This window comes from Orcinus orca, chromosome 12 (assembly GCF_937001465.1).
Source record: "Orcinus orca chromosome 12, mOrcOrc1.1, whole genome shotgun sequence".
Lineage (NCBI taxonomy): Eukaryota > Metazoa > Chordata > Mammalia > Artiodactyla > Delphinidae > Orcinus > Orcinus orca.
The window spans coordinates 71,028,733-71,046,386 of NC_064570.1; the positions used below are offsets into that span (position 1 = coordinate 71,028,733).

The 17,654-nt window shown below is 42.9% G+C and overlaps 1 protein-coding gene across 1 annotated transcript; it reads right to left on the minus strand.

Moving 5' to 3' along the window:
* Positions 1–415: 415 nt before the first annotated feature.
* PRSS35 (serine protease 35) lies at positions 416–17,440 on the minus strand. Its single transcript, XM_004270078.3, has 2 exons — positions 17,226–17,440; positions 416–3,458 (listed from the first exon to the last, which is right to left on the minus strand). The coding sequence occupies exon 2, from the start codon at positions 3,437–3,439 to the stop codon at positions 2,198–2,200; it is 1,242 nt and encodes a 413-aa protein (XP_004270126.1). The 5' UTR covers positions 3,440–3,458; positions 17,226–17,440; the 3' UTR covers positions 416–2,197.
* Positions 17,441–17,654: the final 214 nt, after the last annotated feature.

A 17,654-nucleotide genomic window follows, 5' to 3' on the forward strand; every position in this document is an offset into this window, starting at 1 on the left:
TATTATACAGTGATTTTAAGGAAATCATGTATATTCAGAACTTAACCTTAAGAACCAAACTGTTGACAGTAAGCACCATAAATTCCTCCAAACTGACTCAAACCCAGGACTTATTGTCTAAGAAACTAAGATGAAGAATGCATGTGTGTTTGCAAGAGTGCAAATGTGCAAAATTCACCTTGGAACATTTTTAGTCCCAGTGATCATATAGATGTTTCCCCAAAAAAGATTTGATCAAAGTTTTGGAGACAATAGCCCTATTCCACTACCACCAGTGATAAAATACTTCCCAGCAAAATGTGCTTAGAATTAAGTAGAATCATTTTTTTAAATAAACAGTTAATACTTGCTAAAACCTTGTATGTAAAACATATATACAAATACAGTAAGAGTGATAGTTGATTTATTTTTAAAATTTTTATTGAATGATTTTTAACAGATTCACATTATAAAAGAATATAACTTGTGCTAAATTTCAGCTATTTTCAACACCATTTACAAAATCACTTTTTAACATAATCTAATCATGTATTCCTTTGCATACTAGTCAAGGGTATAACTTCCCCTTATTATGGAAAATAATAACAAGTAAAATAAATTGGAACTCAGGCAGAATCAATGACTTGGGTGTGTCCCAAGAGAAGAGCGTGTACCCTAGACACTACCAGGAAGAGCAGCCCAGAAATAAGGTCTGCAACTCCTGAATTTTATAGTGCACTCAATTACAAATCACTAAAACCCTTTAAACATAATGGCCTGAACTAAACCGCTTGTACAACCATTCAGCAAATATCTGATCATTCAAGAAATATGTATTGAGTGTCTACTCTGTGTTTTGCCCCAGGGCAGCCACTGGACTCTGTCTGCTGAGGCTGCCATGATGGCCCCAGTGTGTGCACCGCCTTGGTCCCTAATGAAAACGATCAGAACTTTCTTTTAAAAATTATATTCATAAATTATACTCACTTTGTTAAAGGGACATATCCAAAATCGCTAATCAGAGAATTCACCAAAATAATATGTCTGTGGCCCTATTAAGAAAAGCGAACTTTGTCAAGGGGAAGAAAGGCTTTCTCTTAAAAAAGACGATAGAATTCCTTGTCTCAAACTGTAACACCTCATTCGTAGGAGACTGTGTAGCTGTATAAAATGATGTGGCTTTCAACACCTGATCATTTATTAACTTTGGAACTGTTTTCCTACGCATACTTGAAAAGTCCATATTCTGAATACTAGTTAAATAAAAACTTGAGATCTTAAAAGTCTCAGTTTCCCTGTTTTTAAATTAGATTTATTTCATAGAACAAAGTAGTTCTCCCATAAATAATAACACTTCAGTTGGTATTTTTTTAAAGCAGTAAAACTGTTAATAGTTTTGTTTATAAAGCTTGCTGTTCATTGTAATTCTTAAAAAAAAAAAGAGGGCTTCCCTGGTGGCGCAGTGGTTGGGGGTCCGCCTGCCGAGGCAGGGGACACGGGTTCGTGCCCTGGCCCGGGAGGATCCCACGTGCCGCGGAGCGGCTGGGCCCGTGAGCCATGGCCGCTGAGCCTGTGCGTCCGGAGCCTGTGCTCCGCAACGGGAGAGACCACAACAGTGAGAGGCCTGCGTACCGCAAAAAAAAAAAAAAAAAAAAAAAAAGAAAGAAAAAAACCTAAAGTTTCTCAGACCCAATGGAAAACACAATATAAACATGGAGGGCATGAGCTGAATGGGTCTACCTCAGAGTAGTACAAACTGTGTTATAACTGTCTCAAACTTGATTCTAGTCGTCCACCTCTGTATATGCAGTTTCACATTGAATACACAACCGGCATCCTATTGGCCTCTTCTTAGAGTAGGACCCTGAGAGTCAGTCCATTGAGAAATCACATATTATTTATGATACCAGCTTGAAAATTTAAAGAGTGTCTAATCTTTAACAAGGCAGAAAGAAACAAAAATTTTCCCACCAATGAACTTACCACCATGTAAAGAAGAATATATACTTGGCATTGAAGTGTCCATCTAATTGTAGGATGCGTACCTACACCTTTTAAAAATGTATGAAAAGCTCCTAATTTTGAAAAAATAAACATGTTGAAATACTATGGATAGGGTTCAAGTCCAAGCAAAACCTATGAAGTGATCTTTACTAGAGTAATCAGAACCAGTTTTCTCTGCGATGTAGGTCATCCACAACCTCGTTTCAGGGATCCGTTAGCCGTAGGTGCAACTGGCATCATCCCCGTGCATCCAGAGGCAGATCTGGGCGTACTTGAGGGGCGTGATGCGCACGGCCACGTTGTAGTCCTTCTGAACTCCGTTTATGTCCACCCACTGGTGGCCGGAATAGACCGCAATGATTTTGCGTTTCCATCTCTTTTTGTCCGGATCTTTCAGACGCAGATAGACCCCAGAGCCAGTGGAGCCCGACTCGGCATCGCAGTATTGATAGAGAAGATCATTGGATTCATCGGACACGTGGCAAAACCGGTAGACTAACTGATCTGCCCGGTCGTGATCAAATCCTGAGAAGTGGATCATTCCGCCGGGCAGCTTCTTGACGGTGGGACTGATGCCCAGCTCCATGTATTTCTTTTTGTGAGCACGCTTCAGCTCCAGAAGGGCGTAGTCATAATCCAAGGCCGCATCTCCCCTCCCTCCTCTAGCCCAGCCTTTGGGGATGTGGGTGTTCTTGACCCGGGTCCACTGGAAGGAGGGCATCCCGTCAGCGGCTCTCTGACCCCGAGCAGATTCCTTTCTCCTTCTCCCGGCCTTGGCGCCCTCCTTCAGGTTCTCTCTGCTACCCTCTCTTCCAGCACCACCCCTTGCTTCCCTCCTGTTCCTCCTAGAACCTCTATGTTTCTTGCCACTACCTTTATTTCTCATCTTCAACAACCCTACCCTTAGCTTTTTGCTGCCTTTGATGTAGTCGTTTCCGTCGTGGACACAATGGGCAGCTGTTAGGACGTGGTTGGGGGAGATGAGGATGCCACTGCAGCCCGTGGAGAGCTTCACGGCCGTATTGAAAGGGAAATTGGTTAAGAATCTCTTGTCCAAGATGCTGAACCTGCTGTCAGTGCCGTACACCTGTCTCTTTCTCCTCACAGGTGCTCCCTGGGCAGTGAGATTTTCATGTGGCTCAGGGACCCAACCTTGAACTTTCACTCTGGTCAAGGTTCGGGTGCCGTTCTCAAAGACAGTCTCATATGAGAGAGAGTCTTCCAGGTCAGAAAGGTTGGGAGCCGGGAGCCCTTTCTGGCATTCGATGCCACACGCTTGATTTAACACCATCTTAGCGTCTGCTTCAAAGGTGGGGCTGGTGAGATGGAAGGTCCTTTCACTGACAAGCCGGGGTATTTTTCTCAAGTGCCACGTGAAATCCCGTTCCATTTCAGATCCATCGATGAGAGTCCACCCAAGGGTGGAAAGTATCAACCAAAATAGCGTGGTTTCCATTTTGTTCTTCTATGTTGTCCTTTAAAATAGAAAGAGAGGCTTTATAATGGTTTCTTTTAAAATATGTTACTTATCATTCATTTTGGTCTTGGGTCCTAAAGGTAGCTTCACCACAAATAGGAGCCCATATTCTCACTGTACTTAGATTTTACTGAGATTAGATAAACACCCTACTAAGTAGGCTCATACAGACGTCCAAAATCAGTAAACTGTTTTCACTCAGACTGCCCTCCACCAGCCCTAATCCCCATGCATCCTACCCCCATCTGCCATCTCCCCCTCTTTCAACCCAACACATGGGAGAATAAGAAGGGGTGGCAAACTGGGGTCCTCTGTTGCATAAGCCACACCATCTTCCTTCCAAGGTGTCCTACAACCTTATCTCCAGATGATTTAGAAATAAAGATAACAGCAGATGTCCGGCCCTTTCCCTGAACTCAGCTTCTTAATAAAAGCAGGGATCATAAATTCCTCATCTCTAGAATGTAAATGCCTAGCACAGAGCTCAAAAAAAGCATTCACTGGAATACAATGAATTTCCCTTAATCACGGCTTGCAGACCAAGCTGATTGATGGTGCAATTAAAATCATAGGATAATATTCTAAAATATTCAGTAGAGATTTTAGAAGTAAATAAATGGGCTCCTCTGCTATTGACCTGCTTTGATTTTCACAAGCAGAACCCCTGATCATAAAAAGAAAATACACAGCACAGGCCCTTTTATCCGAAAATAAGAAAAATGTACCCTGTACTTTTTTTAAACAAAGTTGTGCTTGGAACCACCACCTAAGCAAAGCACCACGCAAAAATACTTTATAGTGGCATTTTACTTTATGTTAAAATTGTAAGAATTTATGGAGCACAGGCGATGGTTATGAATTCGCTACTTGGGGGAACATGATCATGATGAAATATAGTCCCTTTCATCCTGGGTCTCTCATCTGAAAACTGTTTAAATTGTATAATACCTCTTCTATTGTTTACATCTTCTTGCCTTCATTTCCTGCTTCTCTAGGTTCACTGGTATGTACATCTGTTCCTAGAACTGACTTTTGTCAGTTGTTGCTTGGTGAGAGAGGGGGAGTAGTACTCTTTGGAGCAGCAGTTTGGAAATTTGTAAGCTATGTTCCAAGTTGTTTTTAACTAATAGTTAAAATATCCAGGCTTAGCCCATGATTTGCACTGTGTGTAAAGCAGAGGCAGTTCAAGGTTAGATTATTCCTACAGTACCTTCACTCTCAAGGCTTTCTCATAAGCTTTCTTCGCTTATCAAAGAAAAGAAAGCTAATAAAGAATGTCAGGAATGGCCCACAAAGCAGGGTACACCCATAAGATCCTGGGAGCTGGCAGGAAAAGCCGAAGTTGTCTCTGATTCAGAGCCGAATATGGGCATCTCTTGATACAACGGAGTTCATTTCGCCATATACAAGGACAGAATTTTATTAACAAACTAACAACATTCTTTTGATAAAACAAAAACATATACTACATTAACCTCTTCGTTATTTAAACATGATCTATTCATCAAAACATGACAATTAATTTGAATGATCATACATTGGAACGTGTTAAGCAAGTTTAGAATAATCTTTACCATGACTTGGCATCAGCAAAATTACGTAGAAGTTTTGCAATTTCCATTTTTTTCTATTTGCTCACAGTTGAATGCTAAGTAATGGTGGTTCTGGTTAATATTAGTATTGTTTGCTGAATAGCTTGTACTTTATTTTGGAGACAGGGCATTCTTCTGTAGACTGATGGATATTGTCCAAAAAATCAGTAAACAATATACTTGAGAAAAAAATCCACACTCATGTCACAATATTTTCTGATCATTACCATGGCAAATTTGACTTTACACAAAGCAGTAATTATATCAGTAATGAATTTGTTGAACCACTTAGTATTTTCTTTTGTTGCCTTTTTATGCAATTTTCTTAATGAGTATTTCATCCATTTTATTTAATTGGATTGGAATGACAAAGGCTAACAACTCAGTAACTCTCCTGAGACCTTGAAATTGTATGTTTAACTGGGTGGTTCCCAAGATGAAATGTTATGTCTTTCCAAAAAAAAGAAGCTAAAATCATAGTTATTTGCTGCCTCTTAGTTTATCAACAGGCCATAACAGATGATTTTAAAAAGATGTATACATATCTTTTTATCTACTTGATCCTTAGCAAAATTTCAACCAAGGGAGTTTTTTGATGTGGGAAACAAAAGTTTTAAAAATCGATTTTTTATTTAGCCCTATGTGATAACAGCTGTTCATTATGTACTTAATATATGATTACAGCAAAGACTGAGAATAGCCAATTACCCACATTAAAAAATACACAGGATCACTTTGTACATTTTAACACTTGGTAATAACGATCTGTGCAGTAATAAATGTGTGAAAGGCATTCCTAGGCAAAAGAGAGAACGTCAAAATCTTGGTGTTGTGGTATTGCTTCCACAGTTAGGTTTTGTTTTTCGGATTTGGGTTGTTTTTTTTTTTCCAGTGTTGTTTAATTTAGTCTTGCAAATTTTCAGCTAGTTAGGATTTAGATAGGTAGAATGCAAATATTAAATTATAACAGACCAGATGGTATTTTGCTATACAAATAATTGACCTAGAATATGAATCTCAAATTTAGAAGTTCCTCTTTACCAAATAAAACATGTGCCCTGTGCATTAATTCTGTAGTCAGACTTTTAAGAAAGTCCCATGTAATGGTTAGTTTTATGTGTCAACTTGACAGGGCCACAGGGTGCCCAGATATTTGGTCAGATATTATTCTGGGTGTGTCTGGGAGGGTGTCTCTGGATGATATTAACATTCGAATTGGTAGATAGAGTAAAGCAGGTTGCTCTCCCTAATGTGGGTGGGCCTCATCCAATCAGCTGAAGACCTACATAGAACAAAAAGGCTGACCCTCCTGTGAGTAATGGGGAACTCCTTCTGCCTGACGGCTTTGAGCAGGGAAATTGGTTTTTCTCCTGCCTTTGGATTCAAAATGAATTTTGAATAAGATTTTGTTAGTAAGATTTTGTTAGTAAGATTCTGTGCTTGTGAGTGGCCAAATAAACTCTGTCACATCAAGGGATTCCCAGGTTGAAGTCCCCAAACCAGCAGTGTCAGCATCCCCTAGGAACTTGTTAAAAATGCTAATTCTCAGGGCCCAACCCAGACCTACTGTTCAAAACTCTCCAGGAGGGGTGTGGGTTCCCAGCTAGGCATGTTGTACACAGCCCTCCAGGCAATTCTGATACTCGGTACAGTTTCAGAACCACTTCAGCAGCCGGGGTCCTGGTGTAGCAGCTTAAACCCCTCCCAGAAGGTGGACTTTCCAGGGATGATTGCTTCACCAGGTTTCAAAGGACCTCTGCTTCCTCTCTGTGTACAAAATAAATTCATTCTAAACTTTGCTCTTTTACTATGGTAGCAACTGTTCATATTGAATGGTTCCTCCTTTAATAGAAAACAACACATACTTTATAAGTGATTTAATAATACTTCTGAAAAGAGTCAAATTCAGTGGGCTTGTATGTAACGCCTCTGATGCTACAGATGATGCAGGAGTGTTAGCTGGACAGCCCTGTCTGGTGCCCTTTGAGGGACTCAGCTGCAATGCAGCACAGGAATAAAAGCCATGCCCACGTTGATCCTTGGGCACGGGAAGGGCAGAGCCTTGTCATATGACCTCAGAATCACAGTAATGAAGGACATGGACTTAGTAAGCCTGTCTAATTTGGCCTATAATTTCAAACTGAACAAATGTCTCAGGACACTTCCTTTTGGGAAATCTAAGTTTGCCTTGTGGTAAAACGCCAGTGTAACGTAAATGATAGCTCTTGCTGATAGAGCAAGCCATGGTTCAGTGGATACATCTATAGACTCCTGTCATCCAAAAAGCACTAACTAAAGAGACACAGTCCCAGCTGGTGGAGCAGTTATAGTATTTTGAAAGCTTTAACGTGCCATGTCTTCCCTCATTCTCCTCCTTTTTCCTGTCTTCCATTATAATTGTGACCTTCCCTGTCACTTTCCAGATGGCTTGGATTTGGGGCTTCAGATTCCAATTTTGGTTAATAAAAGTGAGGTTGCAGTCATGGCTCTCACCACGAGTCAATGTACACGTAGTTAATTATGGGTTGGACCATGGAGACGAATGGAAGGGAAGAGAATTATGGGGGAAGCAAGAATACCAGGATTTATAGATGAATTCTTACTGATGAAGCAGATATTAGTCCACATTTCTGCCTGGTCTGTACTATTCACAGAAATGACCACCCGTAACTACAAGAGATAACTTACTGTTGCTTTTGTTTGGTTGCTTGCTTATACTTTCTTAGAAATGTGAATGCTGATAGTATTTAGAATATTTGGGTATCTCTACCAGCATAGTGGTTACAAGGGCAGACCAAGGAGTAAGAAGACTTGGGTTAAGTCTCATCTTTACCACTTATTAGGCAACTGAATATGGGCAGTTTATTAAGTTCAATTAAGTTTCCATTTCCTCATCTGCAAAGTGAAGATAAGAGTAATCTCAACTTCATAATGTAATTGTGAGAATTAAATAAGTTGATATATGCAAAGAATTACCACTGAGCCCAGAGCATAGACACAATCAATAATAAGTTCTTTTATAGTTATTATTCTACCTTAGTGGGTGAATTAATATCACTTTAAAACAATTCATCATATAAGGCAAAGTTATAGCACTTTTAGTTTTCTAGAAAGTCAATTTTACACTCAGACATTTTTATTTCAGGATAGTTTCTGACACACTCTCAAACTCCGTTTTTCTTTGTTTTGTTTTTTGTTCAAGGACAGCTTCGCTTTAGAGACTTCTCAAATGAATGCTTTCCTAATTACTCATTTCTATGAATATCTGTGGCTTTGTAATATGTTTTTCTCATTGCTATTAAACTTCAGTGTGATTAAACATTACCCAGCCACAGAGCACTTGAATTGCACTTCCCATGTCTTATTTTTAGCCTGAATCTACCCTAAGAATTCTGGAACTGCAACAGACCCTCAGCCTAAAAAGAAACAGTCAGTGTCAGAATAATTACTCTAAGGGAGCGATTTACAGTGAAAGAAAAACCTAACTTTTTGAGTGAGTCTTCTAGAGTGTATAGAATTTTACCATGGCATGACATAATTACATTCTCAGGCTCAGTTTCTCTTTTGTTTTTTGGTTTGTTACCCTTTAAAGTTTATATTTTAACTTATGTCAGGCAGACGAAAGAAAGATTAGATGACCTTGCTATATTAAATGTTTTGAATGAACTATTTTTCTTGTAAATGAACATGAGCTGATGTACCATCCAGAATCTGCACCAGGTGATAGAGTCACACTTACCTGGGCCATTCTTTTCACCTGGTCCCTTGTAAGGGACAGTGAAGTAGCTGCCCAAGTTCATGTGTATCGTATGCTGCCTTGGAACATAATTTTGCATTACTCTGTCAAACACTTTCCGGGGGGCTGTTATGGGTCGGGGACCACTCAGATCAATGACCTCACAGGGCCAACACCAACTTCTACCTTAATGTATATTAGGACCCAGAAATGACTGCATAACCACTTTTGACAACTTGCCTGTCCTTTATTTAGCCATTCATGATCCCAGCCACTCACCCCTCCCAGCATCACTGCCTACATTTACACCTGTGCACGAATGTGAAAACACGTTCCAGCTATCTCCCTCCTCCTCCAGTTTCATCCTCCACCTGCTCAGTCAAGACTGACACACAACAGGTAGACATTGCAGTCTGGACCAGATACTCTCTTTATCTGCAGAGAGAACTGCTGGCTTAGGCAAAAGGCCAGGGCAGGAAAGGAGCATTACTAGTGTGAGCAGACAGGTGGGAAGTGAGCATTAAACGGGTCAGGTTTTGGAGAACACTTGTCAAACTTTGAGTCACTTTTGCAAATTGGGAGCAGATGCAGAGAATAGGTTGGGTTTTTTGTTTTTTGCGGTCCGCGGGCCTCTCACTGTTGTGGCCTGTCCCGTTGCGGAGCACAGGCTCCAGACGCACAGGCTCAGCGGCCATGGCTCACGGGCCCAGCCGCTCCACGGCATGTGGGATCTTCCCGGACCGGGGCACGAACCCGTGTCCCCTGCATCGGCAGGCGGATTCTCAACCACTGCGCCACCAGGGAAGCCCACTGCTGGTGGTATTTTTTTTTTTAAAGATTTATTTTATTTATTTATTTATTTTTGCGGTCCGCGGGCCTCTCACTGTTGTGGCCTCTCCCGTTGCAGAGCACAAGCTCCGGACGCGCAGGCTCAGCGGCCATGGCTCACGGGTCCAGCCGCTCCGCGGCATGTGGGATCTTCCCGGACCAGGGCACGAACCCGTGTCCCCTGCATCGGCAGGCGGACTCTGAACCACTGTGCTACCAGGGAAGCCCACTGCTGGTGGTATTTTTTTTTTTAAGATTATTTTATTTATTTATTTATTTATTTTTGCTGTACACGGGCCTCTCACTGTTGTGGCCTCTCCCGTTGCGGAGCACAGGCTCCGGACGCACAGGCTCAGTGGCCATGGCTCACGGGTCCAGCCATTCCGCGGCATGTGGGATCCTCCCGGACCTGGGCACGAACCCGCGTCCCCTGCATCGGCAGGCGGACTCCCAACCACTGCGCCACCAGCGAAGCCCGAGAATAGGTATTTTATAAAGTTCAGTTCCCAGTGCACTTGAAGCCCCCAGTGAATGTCAGTCACTAACTGGAGCACTGAAATGGAGGCAACATTTGGGCTAAAAAGTGTGGGATCAGTATGACGAGAAAGTAATTGTGTTAGTGATGTGACCAAGAGGGACAGTGAGAACTGGGGTGTTTCAGTGATGGTGGTGTCAGTGGGCTTTGAAGCCGAACCAACTGAAGTCCACTTGCAACTTCTCAGCAGTATGAGTTTGTGAAGGTCACTTAATCTCGCCAAACATTACTTTCTACGTTTGTTAAACAGGGATAATGTTTTGGAGTATTTTTGTGAGACACTAGTATGATATATTTATAAATACAGTGCCCAGAGCACAGTAAGCCCTCAGCAAATGGCAGCAATGATTATTAGAAGTATCAAAGAATAGGGGTCAGAAGCTACGTAGGTATTTATAAGGGATTTCATGTATCTCTGACTGCTGTGCATTTCATTCACTGTGGTACGCCAAGTACAGGCAGATGTTTCATTGTGCTTCACTGCACTTCACAGATAATGTATTTTTTACAAACAGAAGGTTTGTGGCAACTCTTTGTTGAGCCAGTCTATCAGCGCCATTCTTCAAAGAGCATTTGCTCACTTCGTGTCTCTGTGTCACATTTTGGTAATCCCTTTTCATTATTATTGTATTTGTTATGGTGATCTGTGATTGGTGATCTTTGATGTTATTATTGTAATTTTTTCAGGGGGGGCCACAAACCACACCCATATAAGAGGGTGAACTTAAGTATCGTGTGCGTTCTGACTGCTCCACTGACTGGCACTCTCCCCATCTCTCTCCCTCTCATTGGGCCTCCCTGTTCCCTGAGACATAACAGTATTGAAATTAGGCCAATTAATAACCCTACAATGGCCTCTAAGTATTCAAGTGAAAGGAAGAGTTGCACGTCTCTCACTTTAAATCAAAAGCTAGAAATGGGGGGCTTCCCTGGTGGCGCAGTGGTTGAGAGTCCACCTGCCGATGCAGGGGACACGGGTTTGTGCCCCGGTCCGGGAGGATCCCACATGCCGCGGAGCGGCTGGGCCCGTGAGCCATGGCCTGCAGAGCCTGTGCGTCTGGAACCTGTGCTCCGCAACGGGAGAGGCCACAACAGTGAGAGGCCCGCGTACCGCAAAAAAAAAATCTAGAAATGAAGAAGGCATGTGGAGAGCCGAGATAGCCTGAAAGCTAGGCTTCTGCACCAGTCAGCCAAGTTGTGAATGCAAAGAAGTTCTTGAAGGAAAGAAAAAGAGCTACTCCAGTGAACACACAAATGATAAGAAAGCAAAGGAGCCTTATTACTGATAATGGAGAAGGTTTCAATGGTCTGGAGAGAAGATCAAACCAGCCACATATTCTTTTAGGCCAAAGCCTAATTCAGAGCAAGGCCCTAACTCACTTCAATTCTCTGAAGGCTGAGAGAAGTGAGGAAGCTGCAGAAGAAAAATCTGAAGCCAGCAGAGGCTGGTCCATGAGGTTTAAGGAAAGAAGCCATCTTCATAACATAAAAGTGCCAGGTGACGCAGCAAGTGCTGATGTAGAAGCTGCAGCAAGTTCTCCAGAGGGTCTAGCTAAGAGAATTCATGAAGGTGGCTACACTAAACAGATTTCCAACGTAGATAAAACAGGCTTCTATTGGAAGAAGACGCTATTGGACTTTCACAACTAGAAAGAAGTCAGTGCCTGGCTTCAGAGCTTCGAAAGACAGGCTGACCCTCGTTAGGCGCTGATGCAGCTGGTGACTTTAAGCTGAAGCTAACGCTCATTTACCATCCTGAAAATTCTCTAGCCCTTAAGAATTATGCTAAATCTACTCTGCCTGTGCTCTAGCGATGGAACAACAAAACCTGGATGACAGTACATTTCTTTACAACATAGTTTACTGAATATTTCAAGCCCACTGTCGAGACCTACTGCTCAGAAAAAAAGATTCCTTTCAAAATATGACTGCTCACTGATTTTGAATTTTGAGAACTGTAATTTATATTTTTTTTTTTAATTTTTTTTTTTTGGCTCGTGGGCTTAGTTGACCTGCCACATGTGGGATCTTAGTTCCCCAACCAAGGATCTAACCTGCGTCCCCTGCATTGGAAGGTGGACTCTTTTTTTTTTTTTTTTTTTTTTTGCATTATGCGGGCCTCTCACTGTTGTGGCCTCTCCCGTTGCGGAGCACAGGCTCCGGACGTGCAGGCTCAGCAGCCATGGCTCACGGGCCCAGCAGCTCCGTGGCAGGTGGGATCTTCCCGGACCGGGGCACAAACCCGTGTCCCCTGCATCGGCAGGCGGACTCTCAACCACTGCGCCACCAGGGAAGCCTGGAAGGTGGATTCTTAACCACTGGACCGCCAGGGAAGCCCCTATATTTTCTTTGATAATACACAAATGTTTTGAGATGAACTGATTCTAAGTAACTGAATCTAATTAAAATGGACTCTTAACCAAGAAAAAAATATATTACTGCTCACCGACAATGCACCTGGTCACCCAAGAGCTCTGAGGGAGATCTACCATGAGATTCATGTTGTTTTCATGCCTGCTGACACAACATCTGTTCTGCAGTCCATGGATCAGGAGTCATTTTGACTTTCAAGTCTTATTATTTAAGAAATACATTTCATAAAGCTACAGCTGCCACAGATAGTAATTCTTCTGATGGATCTGGGCAAAGTTAGTTGAAAATTTTTGGAAAGAAGACACTATCGTAGATGCCATTAAGAACATTCATGAGTCATAGAGGTCAAAATATTAACATTAACATGAGTTTGGAAGAAGTTGATTCTCATGGATGACTTTGAGGGGTTCAAGACTTCAGCAGAGGAAGTAACTGCAGGTGTCATGGAAACAGCGTGAGAACTAGAATTAGAGGTGGAGCCTGAAGATGTGACTGAATTACTGCAGTTTCATGATAACCCTATAACAGACGAGGAGTTGCTTCTTATGGGTGAGCAAAGAACGTAGTTTCTTGAGATGCAATCTACTCCTGGGGAAGATGCTGTGAAGATTGTTGAAATGACAACAAAGGATTTAGAGTGTAACATAAACTTAGTTGATAAAGCGGCTCAGGAAAGAAGTTCTGTGGGGGAAATGCTATCAAACAGCATTGCATGCTACAGAGAAATCGTTCATAAAGGAAGACTCCATCGATGCAGCAAACTTCAGTAGGGTCTTAATATTAAGAAACTGCCACGGCCGCCCCAGTCTTCAGCAGCCACTGCCCTGCTCAGTCAGCAGCCATCAACATCGAGGCAAGACCCTCCACCAGCAAAACGGTTATGACTTGCTGAAGCTCAGATGATGGTTAGCATGTTTTAGCAACGAAGTGTGTGTTCAATTGTTGTATTCATTGTTTTTTAGACATAATGCTATTGCACAGTTAGCAGACTACAGTAACTTTTATATGCACTGGGAAACCCCCAAAATCCCGTGACGCTTTGCTGCAATAGTCGCTTTATTGCAGTGGTCTGGAAATGAAGCCACAGTATTTCCAAGTTATGCCTGTAACACATCCTAATCCTCAGATTAGGATGTGACTATGACACATCCTAATGTGTCATATGTGACTATGTTCCTGACTTGGTAAAAAGAGACTTTGCAAACGTGATTTAGTTAAGGATTGTGTGATGAGATTAGCTCGGGTTACCCAGGTGAGCCCAATGTAATCACAGGGATCCTTCTGAGAAGGAGGCGGGAGGGTCAAGAACGAGAAGGATCTGTGAAGATGGAGGCAGAGGTCAGAATCAGGCAGGACCACAAGCTACAAAATGCGGGTGGCCTCTAGACCCTGAAAAGGTAAGGAGACATTCTCTGCTGGAACTTGCAGGGAAGAAGGCAACCCTGCTGACCCTCTTTGGACTTCTGGCCTCCAGAACTATAGGATACTGGGTTAAGTCACGAAGGTTTTGGTAATTTGTTACAGCAGCAATAGCAATATACTTAGGAAAGTAAAAACCTAGTTTTTAAAACTGTCTTCCCTGGATGTTTGGAAAGAAAGAAGTAGTGGGGAGTGATATAAGGGGGAAAAGAACGTTTGGTTCAGAGACTTAAACATAAATGAAAATGTTCATTTTTAGGAAAATTATACAGACACACAACTTTAGAGCTAAAATCAGAAGATCGTGATAAAACATTCCTGTAGCATGCAGCAGTATTGCTAGGGAGAATCAAGAATTGGAACAGGATAGATAAAGTTGTTTATTCGACAAATACACACAGTGCAGTGCTGTGCATCATTTCATAAGCCTCTTTCCTTGCTTATGAAACTCTGTGATAAGTCCTCCTTAGCCATCGAGTTGCACTAGAAAATTTCTAAGATCTCTTTTAGCTCTAAAGTCCTAGATTAAATCACAAATGAAAAAAAACACAAGTTAACTTACTCATCACTGAGCCTCGAGCCGCTTCAATCCCTAGTCCCGGGTGAGTGGAGGGGTGGGGGGAGGTGGGTAGGAACTTGCCTGCTATCCCTATTTCTACCACTAGATGGCGAAGCTAGCCTGGTGATGCCCAATCTAAGATCCCACACTTAAGATGGTTTACGTTCCTTGAGGTACAAAAATCGAATTTATTTTAAAAGCATGTAGGATTCATGGGAGGGATAGAAGTCTAACTGGCTAATAATATACTAGATGGTTATCACATAGAACTGATCACATTTAGAAAACCCACCTCCAGGCCACAGAGCCCAACCGGATGAGCTGAGGACTGATAATGCTGTCTACAGCCAGACGTCTGGCAGGTGGTTTCCCAAAACCATCGTGGTGCCAGCACACTTCCACTATGACCTCGGGCGCTGCTAAACAGTCCCCCAAATGTGCTGCAGTTAATTTCAACAGGAAGAAAAATCTTCAGCCTGTCAGATATTTCCCATGTCTATCAACTACTTAATGATTCACTTCCAAAGGGTAAGCTCTCCACTGGTTCTATGCTGAAAATAAATGGCAAGGAAGTTCATCGACAATGTGCCAATTGCTATTCAAAATATCATACCATAGCACTATCTTCAAGTTTAGTTTCAGGAATGAGACAGAGTAATGTCTGCTTGAAAAGTTTCGCAGTAGTGAAGGGAAAGGAAGATGGTAAAGTTACATAGTTGATTACTTTACAGTAACCCACAACTTGTGTTTCTCATCATAATAAAAAAAATAAAACTTCCCTTTGTTTTTTAAGCTATTTTTCCAGGACCTGTATATTTCAATTTGGGCAATGGATATGTTGTGTGTAAATCAAATTTGGGGTGAATGGCACTGAGGGAGCCCCAGGGGAACCCTCTGCTGGCTCTCTCATCCACTGACATAGGAAATGCACAGCGTATGGCTCCTGACTTACGTTTTATCTTGCAAGTTGGCCTTTGAAAGCGAAGAATATCTGGAACTGTATTAGGTTTGCTACTCTTCAGGCTTTAAAGCATCTTATGATCACTGTGTTTCTAGCTAAGCAAACATCTGTTAAAGCTTGTGAAGCTTTTGAAAACATATTAGTTAAGCAAAGTCATAAAATAATAACGTTCATACTTTGCTGTTTCCAATCTCTCATCTCAGATTTCTCATGTGCAAAGTTAACCCAGGCGAAGTAGCTTCAGCCTCCAAAATTCTGAGTCTGATCCCGCTGTTAAAATGCAATGTGCTTGCCTTGGATAGTTGAGCATTGGGCAGAGAAAGGTAAGTAATGAACTCAGCAGGGGAAATTAACTCACATTAGCAATTGATTACTTTAACATAATATGCACATTCTGTGTGCCAAGCACGAGGCTAAACAATCTCACGTTTGAAAACACGGAAAAGATTCTGAAAAGTGTGCAGGTTTCCGAGCTGTCTGGAGGAAAAACAGGAAGAGTATCCACATCCAACCTCTTCTCACGTTAAAGGAGCTCTTCTAGTTATGTCCTAATAAACATAAAATTCCATATGATGCTCACACACTACTTTCAAGCCTAGATGTCCTATTTGGCTGGAATTTTAACCTTCTCTCTTCTAAATTATATACCAGATCTAAGCCTAACTCTCCAAGCAGCAACATATGACTTTTATAACTCTCTGTGGAGACAAATGCACTTGGGATAAAATGAGAATTTCAGAAGTGAGAAGAGTTAATAGAAGGGGAAAAAAAACCACCTAGACAGGATATGCAGCTCCTTTCGAATCAATGACAGTGTAAAAAGGTCAGAGGAATCAGGCAGGAAGTGTTTCTACAACTTTTCAAAAACTTTTATGATAGGGCTTCCCTGGTGGCGCAGTGGTTGAGAGTCCGCCTCCCGATGCAGGGCACACGGGTTCGTGCCCCGGTCCGGGAGGATCCCACATGCCGCGGAGGGGCTGGGCCCGTGAGCCATGGCCGCTGAGCCTGCGCGTCCGGAGCCTGTGCTCCGCAACGGGAGAGGCCACAACAGTGAGAGGTCCGCATACCGCAAAAAACAAAAACAAAAACAAAAACAAAAAACTTTTATGATAGAAAATTTCCGAAGTAGAGAGAAAGCTAGAAAGTAGAAAATTACAACCCCACATGCCCGTCATCCCGCGGCAACAATTACCAATATTTTGACAATCTTGTCTCACTCAGTTGTCTTCCCCCACCTTTTTTTTTTCCTAGAGTATTTTAAAGCAAGTCCAAGACTTTTCAATTTCATTTCATCTTCTCGCTTAAAAACTGTTTTGCGCTGCTCCTTTTGCTGACCTGTGCAGCCAGGTTGATGAGACAGCGAGAGATTCCTAGCTTTCATAGTAACTCTGCCAAAGAGGCTTTCAAGGAGACGAGGCTTTCCAGGAATGCGTTTTACACCTTTTTTCAATGGCATCTGTTAATAATCATAAAAATAAAGAGGGTCCCCTCTGGTAGTGCTTAAGTAGAAAGAATTCCATTTATATTCCAATGCAAACAATTTTACTGTTGATATTAAACGGTGCAGAGGCTGACACAAAGAATTGCCTATTTGGAAGAGTAGCTTCTTTGATGACTTAAAACTGCTAAGTTTGATCCCTATCTTTAGAGCCCTTCAAAGAAGCTCTCCCCGGGTGGGTCCTGCCTTTCTCCGGGGAAACTTCCAGGTTCTAGGGTCTCGCCCTGTCCGGGGGCGTGGGGGGGGGGGTGTCTCCATCCTTACCTGCGAAGGTTACTCGGTCCCGGGGGCGCGGCCCTGCTCGAATCAAAGTGCCCCCGAGGCAGTCACCGACGCTGGCGAGGCAGGAGGGCAGGGGTGCAGCTGCCTCGAGCCTCGGGACAAGCCGGAGTCAGAGCCTGGGCGCCCGGCCACCGCCCGCCAGCGTCGCCGGGAGCTCGCGGCTGAGACTGCGGGGAGGATGGAGGCGAGCTGAGCGCAGCGTCGCGGAGGTGGGAGGGGAAAGGGGGCGGGGACCGGGGCGGCCGCGGGAGGGAGGGGGTGTCGGAGGAGAAGGGAGAGGAGGAGGGAGTCAGGCGGGGAGGAGGAAGGGGGATCTGGGGAGGGTTTACAAGGAGGTGCGGGGCGGACCGGGCAGCCTCTCACCCCAGCGCCTCTGCCCCCAGCATTAGGAAAAATTCATGAGTGTGTTCA